The sequence below is a fragment of the Sander lucioperca genome, chromosome 12, assembly GCF_008315115.2.
Source record: "Sander lucioperca isolate FBNREF2018 chromosome 12, SLUC_FBN_1.2, whole genome shotgun sequence".
NCBI lineage: Eukaryota > Metazoa > Chordata > Actinopteri > Perciformes > Percidae > Sander > Sander lucioperca.
Window position 1 is genome coordinate 32,449,391 of NC_050184.1, and position 15,352 is coordinate 32,464,742.

At 39.3% G+C, this 15,352-nt stretch overlaps 1 protein-coding gene across 4 annotated transcripts; it reads right to left on the minus strand.

Annotated features, from left to right (window-relative positions):
• Nucleotides 1-71: 71 nt before the first annotated feature.
• rnf41 (ring finger protein 41) lies at nucleotides 72-5,811 on the minus strand. 4 transcript variants are annotated; one of them, XM_031290322.2, is made up of 7 exons: nucleotides 5,672-5,806; nucleotides 4,637-4,728; nucleotides 4,418-4,533; nucleotides 4,056-4,327; nucleotides 3,265-3,400; nucleotides 1,771-1,874; nucleotides 72-1,641 (listed from the first exon to the last, which is right to left on the minus strand). In XM_031290322.2, exons 3-7 carry the CDS (start codon nucleotides 4,505-4,507, stop codon nucleotides 1,287-1,289), a joined length of 957 nt encoding a protein of 318 aa, XP_031146182.1. In that variant the 5' UTR covers nucleotides 4,508-4,533; nucleotides 4,637-4,728; nucleotides 5,672-5,806; the 3' UTR covers nucleotides 72-1,286. The 4 variants fall into 4 exon arrangements, with proteins under 4 accessions (XP_031146182.1, XP_031146186.1, XP_031146185.1 ...); XM_031290326.2 differs by having other exon boundaries at nucleotides 1,287-1,641; nucleotides 4,646-4,728; nucleotides 5,672-5,811; XM_031290325.2 differs by having other exon boundaries at nucleotides 1,287-1,641; nucleotides 4,646-4,699; nucleotides 5,672-5,804.
• Nucleotides 5,812-15,352: the final 9,541 nt, after the last annotated feature.

The following is a 15,352-nucleotide window of genomic DNA, read 5'->3' on the forward strand; positions in this document are numbered from 1 at the left end:
GCATTTTTCCTAAATAAAAAGCTAAATATTAAATCGTATTATCCCAGTGAGAAAATGCATTTTTTTGGGGATGAAGTTTGACATTTTTTATTACTTTCTTGTCTGTACAACACCATACATAACAGACACAAAACAAACAAAACATTGAGAGGGAAAATAATAAAGGGAACAATCCAAAGGTATTTGTTTACTGCACTTCTGTGGGCTTTTATACCAGTCGTTTGAAGTCTTGTTTGTCTTACTACAGCAATAAGTGAATTGATGGTGAAACATTTTACATCTCCAAAGCCGTAAGAGTGACTTTACAACTATTTGTTTTTTACAATCTCCAAGCTATGGTATGTAGTGACATGTCAGTGAACAGATGTTTGCTAACTGTGAAGAATGAGATCAGAGTCTATATTTCAATCATCAGAAAAAGACGTAAGGATCACCTAAAATATCAAGTGAACCATTATGATTTGTCAAATAAAACTCATTACACAGTTAAATCCAAAATGTTAATCTTCAAATATAACACTTCAACAGGACCCAACATACAGACTATATTTACAACGGAGGCAACAAATAAAACACACAATCAATTTTCTTTCTGCAATGAACTTCAAATGCACCGAAAAAGGCAATTTCCATACATCGAATGGTAACATCTTCAAGCATGTTTGTGTAAAAGGCAACACAATAAATAAAACAAATGGCACAGAAGGTTTAGACAATCTAAACTCAGAAGCACAATGTCTTGTGAAATGTTCACAGGAAACTAAATACTAAAGCAAGCACGCTAAAAACCTTCAGTCAATGTCCCCGCAGACAGTAAGACAAGCTGACTAAACAGAACTGAGAGAAACAAAAGTCACAATCTAATTACAGTGAGAGGAATAAGAGAATGACATTTATAATTCAATATAGTATTTGTATTTACAAGCATTTATACAACTGAGGGCATTAAACGGGGGTTCAAGCTTATTACTATATTAGGACATGGAGCAGAACAATCAGATCATATAATGCACCAAATATAAACCTTGTAAACATCACGTCTCACCTTTTATCTCAGATATCAGTCAGATTATGTTTCTATTAGCCAGGTTCATAATATATGTGTCCTTACTTTAAGGCATAGGTATCAAGCTTAGGAGTGAGCCTCTTAGAAGATTTTATTTTAAATAAGCCAGATTCAATAAGAAGGTTTCACTCCAACGAGGAAAACTCTACTTGTCACAGCAAACCCCCCAGGCAAAACGTCCCCACGTGTCTCTGGATCAGCTCAGTTAGCCGTTAGAAAGTTATAAGATCTCCTCCACTCCGTGAGCAAAGATCATGACCAGGCCGGGCTCCAGGATCATATCCTCCCCCATATGCTGATTCTCACAGGCCATCACCACCACGGCCTGCTTGCCAGGGATACGCTTGGCAACGTAGTTCTCATAGTAGCGCCTGTTCATCTGCCGTGTCTCCAGCGTGGCCAGTCCCTGCGGCCAGTTACGCTCGTGGGCGTTCTCGATCAGGTCGTTCACAATGGAGAGCGGACAGCCGCTGTCGATGAGGGAGCGCTTGATGACTGCTTGGAGCACAGCATCAGGTGTGGAGATCATGCCACCCCAGCGTGTCACTCTGGCTGGCTGCATGGAGTTCACCCACCTGGAGATATAAGATAAAGTAAAAAAAACAAAACAAAAAAAAAAAACAAGAAAATAAGGGACTGAGCTGCAGCTCTCGGACTAAGTTATATCAGAATACAAGCAGAAGAGAGGATGAAATTTCACATACTCCAAGATCTCATTGTACTCGATGCTCTCCTCGAGGTTTTGCAGGTTAGGGTTAGCACTGCGGATTGCTCTCATGTAGGCTTTTAGCAGCTGAATGTCCCGTTTCTGGAAATTAAAAGCATCATCTTCAGTGACTGAAAATCACAAAATCTCCTAAAGCTAAACAGGAATTTATAAATGGCCAATTTAACTAGTCTGGTGGCAGCCTCAAAAAGCTGCGCGTCGTGGCCGGGTTGGCTCAGTGGGTAGAGCAGGCGCACATATACTGAGAGGTTTATGCCTCGACGCAGAGGTCCAGGGTTCGATCCGACCTGTGACGATTTCCTGCATGTCTTCCCCCTCTCCCTCCCCTTTCTCACCTAGCTGTCCTGTCAAATAAGGCGGAAACTTGGAATGTCCTCAGGCATCCGAGGTAAAACAGTCTCTGCCTTGCATTTGTCGCCACTGAATCAGTCTGCAGCACCCAGGTCAGACCCTCGCTGATGTGGACACCATGCCACTTGAAGCAGTCCACCCTCTCCACTGTGGACCCGTTGATATTCATGGCAATTGACTCAGTCATGTAGACATCCCAGTCTCAATAAACATATGCACCAATGCCTCCTCATGCTTGTTGTGTGACCAAATTGACAGAGACTAAAACTAAAGACATTTCCTGTATGTTTCATTTTATTTTAGTTAGCTTTGCAAGTACAAAATATAATTTCAGTTAGTTTTCTTTTTTCCTAAAATCTAAAGTTACCTAAAATGTTGTTTTTTTTCACAACTATTTGTAATTTAGTTAACTATAATAGCCAGATGTACATATTTGGATGGACGAACATATTTCTAATCAGGTTTTTTTGTATCCAGTATTCCGCCCTTAAATCGCCTTTATTGGATACTGATCCACAATGATTTTAACTTTGTCAAATTCCAACCTAGTTATTAAGAATATACTGTATATTGTAATAGCAGTGCCTTGTAGGGTTAAGTGATAATTGCATATAAATAGACTTCTTCCCATTCTTTATATAACTATCGTGACAAAACTTTCCTGTCCGAATGACAACACACATTAGACCTTAAAAACTTGATTACGTTCAACTAAGGTGCTAAATGCCGATATACACACTACCAAACACAAACAGGGCAAACAATTCAAAACGTAACATGGGCAGAAACATGCTTCCATACCACCCTGTACCACAATCACACATCACACTCAAATTGTTTATAGGCAAACATTCTACAAAACAATAATCATAATCTGTAGCAAATGCTTTGAGCCCTTTAGAAACCCAGATCTCAAAAAGCATTTTAGTAACCGAATTAGAGTGAATCATTACAGCTACTCAGTAGAAAACTCCGTCAATATAAAGTAGTTGTTATGGAAAAGAAATATGCTCTTGGCTAATTCAAAACCTGCTCCACAGACAAAAATACTTTTCAGGACTAGGCTACAAAAGTAATTTTTGGTTAATGAAAACACAAATGAGCAGGCAAATGTTCTTACTTGTTCCCCCAATTGGTGTTTATGCTCTGCAACATTTTTCTCCAGCTCTGAAATCTTTGTCTGTTGCTGCTGGACGACGCTCCGCAAGTGTTTGATGCAGTTATGGTTGGGCACCTCATCTTTGGGCATCTCAAGTCTGCAAGAGATGGGGGGGATTTAATACAATACAATACAATACAATACAATACAGAGGACAGGTTATATTTCTTTTGCAAATCATATATTCATAATATTTTACAGCACAAACATGTAATGGTGATAGCTATTATAATTGCATTTGGGTGAGCAGCTATTGTTATTGTTATTATTAGTTACACCTTGTGTCCCCTAATCACTTGAGACTTGTGAAGCTATGAACCTAGGCACTGGTTCCAAAGGGGGAGGAGACTATCAATGCAATCAACAGTTACAATGCAGTTAATCTATATCCACGACCACGACGTTCCGCTTCCGGGATTGATCCGGTGCCAACGGAAATTCCGCAGGATGTCACTATTTTCGGCCGGATGTCCGGATTACCTTGCACTTTCTTTGTGTTATAATTTTAAACTACGGTCAGTTTTGGCTTTTTTTTGCAGTGGCACCGTGGCTCGCTGAGCACCGCCCAAGACGAATGGGATTGGTTTAAAGACATGCCAATACACCAGAGCACGTTTTTTTCTCCCATCCCGGAATGCTGTGTGGACTAGCCAGACCTTCTTCCGCAGCGCTGCAGAGGACGAGGAAGGTCTGGCAATGTTAGACAACAATGCAGTGTACAGTACATTTCCTGCCAAATGGAAGCCACTCACCCACATCCCTCCTCACAGCTGACAGGCCTTTTGGGGTTGTGCTCACAGTCCTTGAGGTGGGACTGCAGCTGGTCCAGCCGCAGTGTGGCTGTACAGCCAAAACCTGCATTGTCACAGCTGATCTGTAGTTTGGACAGCATGTTACGCATGATGCGGGGCACAGGCCGGAGGTGAGCTAGCGTCACCACCGTGCGGTCAACAGGACATATCTGCTGCTGGGCAAACCACTGTGTTATGCAGGCATTGCAGAAGGCATGCTCACAGTGTGGAGCCTGAAAAGGAGAACACAGAGCTCAAAACATTTAAAATTTCAAAAACACTGACACAATTAAGGGTGGGTAATCTTTCAGACAGGGACTTGCCTGCACCGGTTCTTCAAGCACTCCACTGCATATAGGGCACAGCAGGTCTTCATCCACCTCCCCTTGGAACCTCGTAATGTCGTACCCCATGGTACATCACTGGGATCCACAACCTCCTGAGCAGCACACAACCAACCAAATTAGATTTACCGACAACTTAACGGTATCAATGTGTGCCTGTAGATATTCCACAAATATATACAAACAATTTGAGCCTACCTCACTCACAAAAGGCCTCAAATGCTCCCATTCAGCTCTTGATGTAAAGCTGATACGTCACATCTGGCAGAAATAAGACACAGACACACACACACACACACACACACACACACACACACACACACACACACACACACACACACACACACACAGCAAAAAAATGATAATATTCACACTGATTATTTAGTTTTCAAAAGACTATTGGATTGCTGATGCTTAGAGCCGAGTTATGCTATATAATCTAAACCCACGTGATGCATACAATATAGCTCGTTTACAGACATTTAAATGGCCGGGAGTTCAGTGATTTTCAAGCTTTCTCATCATATTCAGACGCAAACTATACTCTTTACCAGGACGACTCCATGAAAAAGGTAAAAACGAGAATAACATTGCCATTTAACACACACGTATATTGTGTTATTATTAAATCAAGAAACGCTGTAAATGTACAATGACTCAATAGATATCCGAGCACACAGCCATATTTAAAACACATTCGAGAGCCAAAAAGCGCCGACCTAGATCTGAAACGAAGAGTGGTTTTGTAACGTTATCTTCAACATGTGAAACTGCACCAGCCGAGCTCCAACATCTGAGGAGAGCATCCTGTTGTCCCAGGTGACTGACCTCATTTCAGTGAAAGAAGCCCACACCGGTCTGGAGGCGATTTACAGATGCCCTGCAAACAAGCTAACCCTCCATGCTCACGTTAGCGACGTGTATGACGTTAATTTGTTATTACAGAACACACTACATCGCATTGCCTTTGGGGTTATAATGAGCTAAACTTGTGTCATTTTAAATAAACACCATAGTGCTTGAGTTCGGATGTCAGTATAGCTTACTCGCCATTAATTAAATAGCTTAACTAGCTAGATAGCACTGGTAGCGCCAACGGTACCGTTGGTTTCCTCTGGATATTAGCCATCGAGCTAACCAGACAGTCCTCAGTCTGGGCAAACTACACCGAAAAATGGCCAATTACAATCAGACACATTGGAAGAAAACATTGTAACGGACTAATATACTTACTTAAACATGTAGTAAAACAGATCCTAATAACGATGTTTATGTATTTTCAGACGTCCTACTATAAGTAGTAGCTCGCTAGCCACGTCCTGTACTACATCCTACACCTCTGTGTCGTCGATACGCTGGCGGGTGGGACGTCATGACGTAAAACATGGAGCTTCTGATTCTCTCTATCTATCTATCTTTACTCAAAAAAATATGCAAAAACAATTAAATGACCACATAATAAACTAATTGCCTAAAACTGACTGAAATAACCAGTACAATACCAGTTTGTTGTGTTCATAACATAAAAAAATATGTTGAATATAAAAGATTATTTCATTTCAAAATAATAAATTATATGATACACTTACTGACATGTATCAGCAAAAGAATACTAGCAGAATTCCATCATGACATGTGGGTATCTGAATGAAATGGGGGGAATTAATGTAATAAATTCATATATTTCTCAATTTCTGAAAGTATGCGGTTTTCTTTATTCCTTTAATAATTTCCAACACATCAGTTGCAATTCCTTGTATGTGGCAGAATGTAAACAGGAAGGAAATGAACAGCAGCCAGTATAAGTGTGAGTATAGCAGAAGGAGCAGCACATTGAAACCTGAGTCATCAGTCACTACCAGTGTAGTTGCATGTTCCAACACCAATGTCATCGCAATGCATGAGGTTGAGTTCAAATTAAAATTATCTTTTTGGTGACGTTTTCTGATGCCTCAGTACATAAAAGGTTTTGAAATCCTTTATGGGCTTCACACCTGTTTAGTGTACGGCACTTGAATAAAAATATTCATTCATTGTACCAATTATTTCAGGTCCATGAGCATGGTTCAGTATTGTATTCTCTTGTTGTTGTACTGTTAGAAATATTAAAAGGAACATTGGAGACAAAGGTGTGGACTGTTTTGAAAGTCGATAAATACATAAAAAGGTATGATCCTGCTGATTAAAACATGAGTGATTCTCTGAAACGTGCTCTGCAGCACCACTAAATGACAGTGGCAACAAACACTTCACTCTGGCAAATCCAATCAAGCTCTTTTCCTTGCTTCATCATCCCTATCAGCTCATCCTTTTGAGTCAAGATAAACTCAAAAACCTCACATTGAAATGATTTGATTCAGTCTTTTCAGATAAAGAAGTGGAAGCATTCTTTTCTACTTTACTTCATGTAGCCCCTAGCTATTCCAGTGAATTCAACAGAATAGCTAGTTCAGGATTAATCATAAATATGAGACCCACGTGACCTGAAAACATGGATTCATTGTCAAGAAATAATCCCAGACTCACAATATTTAGCAATAGCACTTTATTGAACACAAACAACCCTAAGCCACAATACTGAATGACAAGACCAATTGGCTGCAGCAAACATTTTACAAAATAGATTCAGGTTTAATGTCACTAAATTGTTGTTTTCTTTTCTTTTAACGTCAGAAAGACAGATGCAGGTTTTTCCAAAACAGTGAATGATCTTTTACATATTTAACATTTTTGTAACAAATTATCATTCACATGTTCTCACAAAGGAATAACAAGGCAAAGTGCTTTCAGGATTGCATTGTCGAAAAATCCCAAACAAATAAAATGAATGGCTTGAGGTTTAGGTAAGATAAGAGGGTGGGTGGCGGGGGAGTGGGGCTGGTCCTGTCCTGGATTAGGCGTGGGGTGGGTGTGGGCGGTGGATGGATGGGTAAGTGCCCTGGTGAGAAAACCTCAAACCTTTCACCTTGTCCTGTACCCCTTGTAGTCAAACTGAAAGTAAAATGTCAGGGCAGTGTGGAGACAGACACCTATGTAGCAGAATTTGGTTCGGAGTGGACAAATGGATTCCAAGGCATACGGCTCGGAGGGCTCAAACTCGCCCCCATACAGAATTACAAATCCATCTTACTATCTCCCTTGTGACAACCTGTGGTATCATTACAACTGCAGGGCAATCAATGGCTGACCAAGAATGAAGCTGTAAACGTTGAAATAATGCTAGGGCTAGACAGGGAAGTATACACACAAGAGGGCACCAAAGAAATAGATGGTGTTTAAAAAAGCCAATGCATGGTTACTTGTTTTCAAAAAAGATGAATCCTCGGACCATTCGCAACTGAATGTTAAAGGGGATAGACTATCATCATAATCTGCATCATAACATTGTCTGGCTTCACATTCCAGTGGTATTTTGTTGTATAAATGCTTCTCATAAATATTTTTTTTTTTTTCAACGTCAAAGACATATACACATACAGCACAACCAAGCACACTTTTTATGTATAACTACCATTGCTTATGATAAATCTGTATTCCCGTACTGTGAATAGACTTTTTTTTTTTGTCAGAACAGGTGGAAAGATAAACAATACTCAAGGCTGCAAAACAAGGAGGTAGGAGAAATGCTACTGAAAAACAGCAAGTGATGCTAACATGATCGTTCACTTAAATAATCGTGAGATACACCAGGCTTTCGGCTCGACTTGTCGAACCACGCTAGTGCCAACAGTTGCTATTCCAGTCAGCGTTTAAGGAGCGGCGTGTAACAACTGTAATGTTTTTTTTTCACCTTTATTTTGTAAAATAATGTGCAATGTTGATTTGACAGCTAAATTAAGACACAAACATCTCAAAATTGCCCCTTTCATGATACCTCCAGATGCAGACTGGTGTAGCAGCTGTGGTGATTTACCAACCGAAGAAATCTTAGAGGCCCATTCTGCCTTACAAAAATTTAAATCTGAGTCTTCACCCTTTATTTTCAGACTGGTCATATTCTAAAATTGGCTAATTTCATTGGTCCTGTTGTCATCACAGGTGTGGAGACCACGCTGCTGGTGATGGCATTGACTCCTTTACACACAGTAGAATAGTATATTTGCAGATTTGTAAATGAGGTAATCAGCGTTAGGCTAAATAGGGAACCCTGTCATTGAAACACATGCCCACTTCATTCACCAGAAAAAAGCAAAAAAGATTTCCTCAATCAGCGGGACAGGATTGTGGAAAATGAAATCAACTTTGGAATGTTGGGTGGACGAGCCAACGTTTTTTTTTTTTTTTTTTTTTTTTAAGTTTTCTTTTTTGTGTGAAGGTGCACTGTGAAACTATTTGATTGTAACTCATCACATGCCCTGATTCAGAGTCCTTCGCCTCACGATAAGGGCTCCTTTGTATTTCCCCAGATAAGCCACTCAAAGTAAATCAGGCAACCCATTATCTATCATCATCTTTTTTTTTTTTTTTTTTTTTTTAAATATGCTATGAATTAAGGCTGCCTCAGCAGCAGATCAATGCCTGCTTTAAGTCCAGTTGTGAGAGGATTGTTAATAGCTTGTGAGTTGCAATGAGGTGGCAACATCTACAGTGAAGCGGACTAAACATAAAAACATGAAAGGGACTACCCACTACTAAAATGTCACAGAACATGCAGTATTACATCCTTTCCTACAATAGGCTATTCCTAATAGCACATTCAAAAGGGGGCTCCTAATGGGCAAATTCTCTGATATGGCTCTGCTTTAGAGTAATCAAGCTTGGTGTAAGACTATTTCCATTGTGCGCTCACGGAAGGAGCAAGTCTATAAGGTGCTCCATCAGAAAATTGCTGCCTTATTTCACCTGCACACATACTTTGTGTCATTCAGTTCAACAGGTTCAATCTTAAAACACTGGAAAGTGTTCAGAACATTTTTTTTCCTTTGTGTAAATTCACCCCCCCCCCCCCCCCCCAAAGACACCTCCTCTGCTGGTGAAAACAAACGGCACTTTCAGAGGGGAATGTTTCTCTAAAACCACAATCACAGGACCTCCAATAACAAATTCTGAAAACACATAGCTATACAGTAGATATAAATCTCATGAGTTTCTTAACTGTACAAGCTTTAGGCTACACACTGAAAAGGGAGGGACACATAAGAAACCTTAATGCTTAACATTGAAAACAAATATAAGGCATTTCATATTTCCTTTTATCCGCATACGTCACTGACAGCAGGTCTAAATATTTTTGAGAAAACATTTCATTCAAGGAGGAAGAGGATGCATATACACATCTACACATGCAAATGAACATGTCTACCGGCTATAAACCAGAAGTCCAAACTACAATACCATCAAAGTCCATCCTTAAGGATAAAAAAAAAAAAAAATCAGTCAACTTGTGCACAGTCCTTTCTCTGAGCAGGCAGCTTTAAAAGTTGGATTTTGATCACAGTTTTAAGAATGAAATATCAAACACTCACACTATCAAATGACACCTCTCTGAATACAAACAAAAGGACGACTTGAAATCCCTAATTTGCTACAGATAAGTGACTTTTGGTGTTAACAAAAAGGGCATATTAAATTTTTTTTTTTTCCAACTGAGGAAGCAATGATAAACAAAAGGTTATTGCACTTTTTATCTTTTGTCTATTTCAAACGAGGTCAGCTTGAGAAAAGATGAGTCATGCCTTAATGTCGTGGTAAGACAACAAATGTTACTTCACTTCTATAGAATGATCACACGGTTATTAACACTGCACACAGCTACTACTGCAACCCTATTTGTAGTCAGTCTACCCTAAAGAACACAAAACAATCTCTACAATCAATTTGCAACGCAGTCACAACAGTTTGCCTAAACTTGATCTTGAATGCAGGTACCGCATTACTTCACAATTTGGTCTGTGAAGTTACTAATCGTCGGTGAATACCAAAGAGTTGAGAAGAACAATCAGAACAAAGCTCTGAAATTCAAGACAATGGTCTTTCTACAGTTAACGTGTTACTGACAATCAGACCTCATGTTCTCTGCACTCAGAGGAGACTGATGGTTTTTCCTCTCATCTTTTGCCTAAATTTGGTCTATAGGCTCCTTCACTCCTTGGTGTTGGGAGAGCCAACTGAGCCTCGAGGTGCCTTCTTTGGATTTGTGCTTTCGTACTATTGATTCCCCTCCAATCAATGTTTGATGTGCCCTAAATCGCATCAGTAAATGTGCAATTTATTCTGCCACCCAAAGGGAGCACTCAGTCACTGGAAATGCATGACGAAATCCAGACAATTACAGGAGGAGTTATTTAGGCTTTTTTTTCCCCCTCAGATCACATAGGGAATATGAGCCGATCTACTGTAGTCGTGTACTTTCAGTGTAATTTCTTTTGTTCCCATTATAAGGCTTCTGGGAAAAACAAATGGAAGACCGTACCTTTCGGTAGTAACAAATAAAAGGCACCATGCCACCACTGTGCTCGATATTACACAGGTCATATTGGTGGGGGGGGAGGATTAATAACCAAGTATTCAGGCAGGGAAGGCGGTCAAACTAGCATTAGTCATACAGTCAAATTGTATTGTTTTGACTTACAGAGGTAAAGATTTATAGCTACCGTTATTTCCCACCTTAAATTAGACTGTACCCTTCACCCTTTATGACTTGCACCAGATAAAAGACTCATCTGATGGTTATAATGAAGAGAAACATGTTGAAACAGGGTAACCATGCTTTTCTGATGAAAAAAAAGGGGCATGTTTTCGTTCACACACACGCACACGCACACACACACACACAACTGGCATCAGGAGAAACAAGAAGAAATCACAGATAAATGTCAGCGTCGTCACACAAAAGATCATTGATGAGGTAAAACTGCAGGTCCAATAAAAAGTTACAAGGGGCAGTTGGCTGCACCTTTGCAAAGGTAGGAAACATGAGACATCTGCCGACACTAATCTAACACTTCCGCATAGATACATCTCCGATTTAGGCTGGTTTAAGCAGAATTACACTACCCACGACAAGACGGACCACATGATTTAACTCTTTGTTAGCATAGCTGTACAAGCATTTTCCACAAGAACTTCCTTTCCATCAGACTTTTTTGAGGTACACCACTTTTATCATCAGTGTCTTTTGGCTCTGGATGACGGAGAAGCCAAAGTTGATTGTTTACGAGTGAATTCTGAATTCATTCACTCACAGTGGCAAAAATGGCGATATCCTAACCTCTTATGACAATCTCTGCACCATGGCAACCTTAAGCTATGTGCTACCTCAATTGATTTGTGTGCTTCTCGACACCCAAAGATGTCTGTAAGACCAAAATTAGCCAAGAATTTTACTTTTTTTTTTAATGCAATCCAACCAAGTAGCATAACTCTACAAGTGATGCAACTTATCAGGTACTGCCAGGGATCATCTCCTTTTTCAGCTTTTAAGGCAAAAGGCTCAACAGTGGATCAGAGAGTTGAATTGAAATTTGCCATTTACTTCAAGTAAGAACCGAGACATCCATTGAGGCAAATCAATTCTATACTATATATAACATGCTTTTTTGGACATCAAAAACTTGCGCACGCACACGCACACACACACACACACACACGCACACACACACCTTGTTAAACTAACACACAACCAAGGGATTGCTTTGCCAATATCAAAGGGACTAACTATATTCTTCAAAATTGTCCAATTATACAATATACTTCTACCAACACCAAATGTTAACAGAATACTTGCATTAAAGTACTAATATTCCATGCAAAAGTTTATATAGTTTCTCTTTGACTAATATAATTGGTGAAGACATGCAGCTCCAAACACAAAACTGTAATAATCCTGCCTACTTCTGAATAAGTTACTGACCAAGTTTGAATATGTCTAAAGGCAAATAAAGGTTTCTATGGCACTAAATGGGTGTAGCGTAGGTGCATTTTTGTCAAATATAGGCTATATACGAGTATGTGTGATCATATCTACTGTAGACCTTTTTGTCCCTCTTGTTTTACTGTACTGTAAGGCAATCTCAATGGAATGGATGAAAATGAATGTTAAATTCATCTGAACTCCTGTCCCGTTTACCTTGTAGACTACACTCGACACACATATGTGTGTGTGTGTGTGTGTGTGTGTGTGTATGTATGTATACATACATACACACACACACACACACACACACACACATATATATGAGAGAGAGAGAAAGAAAGAAGAGTAATATTACACAACAGCAGGCCTATACTCCCACAATAATCCCAAATAAAAAAACCTATCCAGACCTCAATGCAGGAAGACTACTACACATACTGTATAATATGTAGAGAATTAGGTTATTACATGCTACCTGTATAATCATATCTACGCAAGACAAATGAAGAGCAACAGTTTAAAGTCGGGAGAAAGCAAATTGTCCTGCTCTAAACTGACCCTACATTCATTTCAGTCAGAAAATTCATGGCTCAGATTTGATGGTGAGACTGTAAACTGCTTGAACGTATGCATAAATCCATTGCTGCTTTACTGAGAGGTTTTCCCTCTCTCGACACATTTTGGCAAACAGGCCTTATTTGTGACCAAAGATTATAACCTCCAACCCGCATTTAAATCTTCCATTGGCATTTATGCTATGGTTTACTGAATTGGCCTAAATGGATGGCAGTGCAATATTTGTGCTGCAAACTATTACACACACTCTCTATTGCTACAATTGGACCTTTCATTGCTTTCCGTTTCTGACACCAGCTATATTGTATATGCTCCACTTGCTCAATTGTCACTGTATCAAAATTGTGATCTAGCTCCATGCACAATCACTCGGTTATCACTGGTACACACAAATAAAAAAGCATGTATAAGAATACTGTGATAAAACAAAATGATTCAGTTACAACTTGTATAGATACAGGGGCAATGGCTCCATATACTGGTCAGATAAGGACATCACAAGAGAGAGAAAAAAATAAAATCCCTGCCCGAAAAGACCGGTCTGACAGCACCTACAGATGGCAGAGAGAGTATGTCGAGTATTTCGAGGAGCCTGCCTGAGGTGTCTGTTGAATCACTGGACTGACTTTAAGTGACTTAGGCCACAGTCTGTATTATTAACAGTAGGCTGGGTAATGTAACCATGTCACTTTTTTGGGCCGGTTGCCCAGAAATAGAGAGCACAAAAAAAGTCAGTGGGCAGTGGACAATGTCCCAAAGTATTTAGAGACACTTCTTTTTTTTTTTTTCTTTTTTTCCTTTTCTTTTTTTTTTTAAATAATGCATTGTTAGAGTACAATTTTTGTTGCAGCCTTTGCTTGTCTTTTGCAACTCTACCTTCCTGTATTCAGCAGCAACACACATGCATGTAAACACAAGTACATACATTACATCTGCTCTACTTCGCACACTTAGAACCTGACTGTACTAAAGTGCATGCTTGACTATCTAATTAAGTGCTGTGGGATTAGGGTTAAAAATTAATTAAATCATGGATCACCCCATCACAATAATGTAGACATAATCATCCTGCTGAGATCTGATTGGATTAATAAATTCTGCCTGCTGCTTCAGCACAGATCCTGAGATAAACAAATTTTGTACCTATCCCTAAAGTTAGTAATATAACTGTTCTCGTGGAAAGTATTAATTGATCAAGAGAACAAAAAGGCTGGGGGAATCACCAATTACAGTAGTTCCATTTCATTTCAGTCAGTTATGGAGGTCAATTAGAAATACCAACTACGAATCTACGACACTGACTGAGAAATCACTCCTCTGAAATGTTTTAGAAATTTTAGGAAATCAAGTAAAAACACAATAACGTGAAAAGACTTTCGCAGGGGTATCTAACGGCATTGCCTAGTCTAGGTCCTCATCTCTCATCCAGTCATCTAATGTGTGCAATTGTGCCACTTCATTACCAGTGGATATGAAGTTATCACACCAATGAAAACAATCTGACTCAGTGTAATTTAACCACCAGCAGATGGTGTAAAAAACAAAAACAAAAAAAAACAGAAAAAAAGAAATGAAAAAAGAAAGACAAAATAGCATAGATAGAACATCTAAAAGTCAAAAACAGCTCTAGTGGTCCGATACAATCGTCGTTAGTACCAGAAATGGGATGAGTAGACAACAAAATGAACACCAAAAAGCACATATTTGGATTTCTGCTATTCCTGAAATCTAAACAACAGGTATTGGCCTAAGCAAAGATCCCTCTCCTTTTCCTCTTAGCCCTATAAAGCCTCTATAAAAGGATATCAACTTCCTGGTCATTTATAATGCCGAAACATATAAAGATATGTCGGGCAAATCCCCCCCTCCCCCCACTAGATACTATGGGTGCAACTGTGGTTCAATGCTGTTGCAATCAAATGAGTGGAAAGATAAATTGGTCTCAGGGCTCATCATACTCTGCCATTACGCAATCCAACTGAAATGATGTGTTACGGAAGGCATGGGTCAAAAGGCATTTCATGAGATGCCATAAAAGGCAATCCAGTGCATTTGTGTTGACACTGACAATAAAATGCCCGGCACACACAGAGCCATTCGTTTAGTCTTTAGGTAATTTTTCATGAAATAATAAAAACAAAACAAAAAAAACAAGGAAAAAAAAAAAAAAAAAAATCAAAAACACATTCCAGGGAAACAAAAGCCCTTGTGACAGTGATTGTCTATTCAATAACGTTAAACTAAAAAAAAAAAAAAAAAAAAAAAAAGAAGAAATTATTGCTTGAAAACTGCCCAATGAAAACAGCAGTCATTACTCTTTATCTGTTCAAATTGATCAGAGTTGACCACCGAGAAGTTGAGATAGAAGCTATTAGATGTTTAAGACTAGTTCACCAGCTCCGAGAAACACTCCTTTAGTGCGAGTTTGTTAAAACCACAAAGCTGATGGCCGGTTCAACTTGAGAAACATAAAGAACCAAAAA

Excerpts from the sequence above, each read along its gene's own strand:
- rnf41 (XM_031290322.2), bottom strand. The coding sequence starts at position 4,507 with ATGGGGTACGACATTACGAGGTTCCAAGGGGAGGTGGATGAAGACCTG. Across the intron at positions 4,328-4,417 it reads TGCTTGAAGAACCGGTGCAG|GCTCCACACTGTGAGCATGC; the intron begins GCAAGTCCCTGT and ends TCTCCTTTTCAG. Across the intron at positions 1,642-1,770 it reads GAGTACAATGAGATCTTGGA|GTGGGTGAACTCCATGCAGC; the intron begins GTATGTGAAATT and ends TTATATCTCCAG.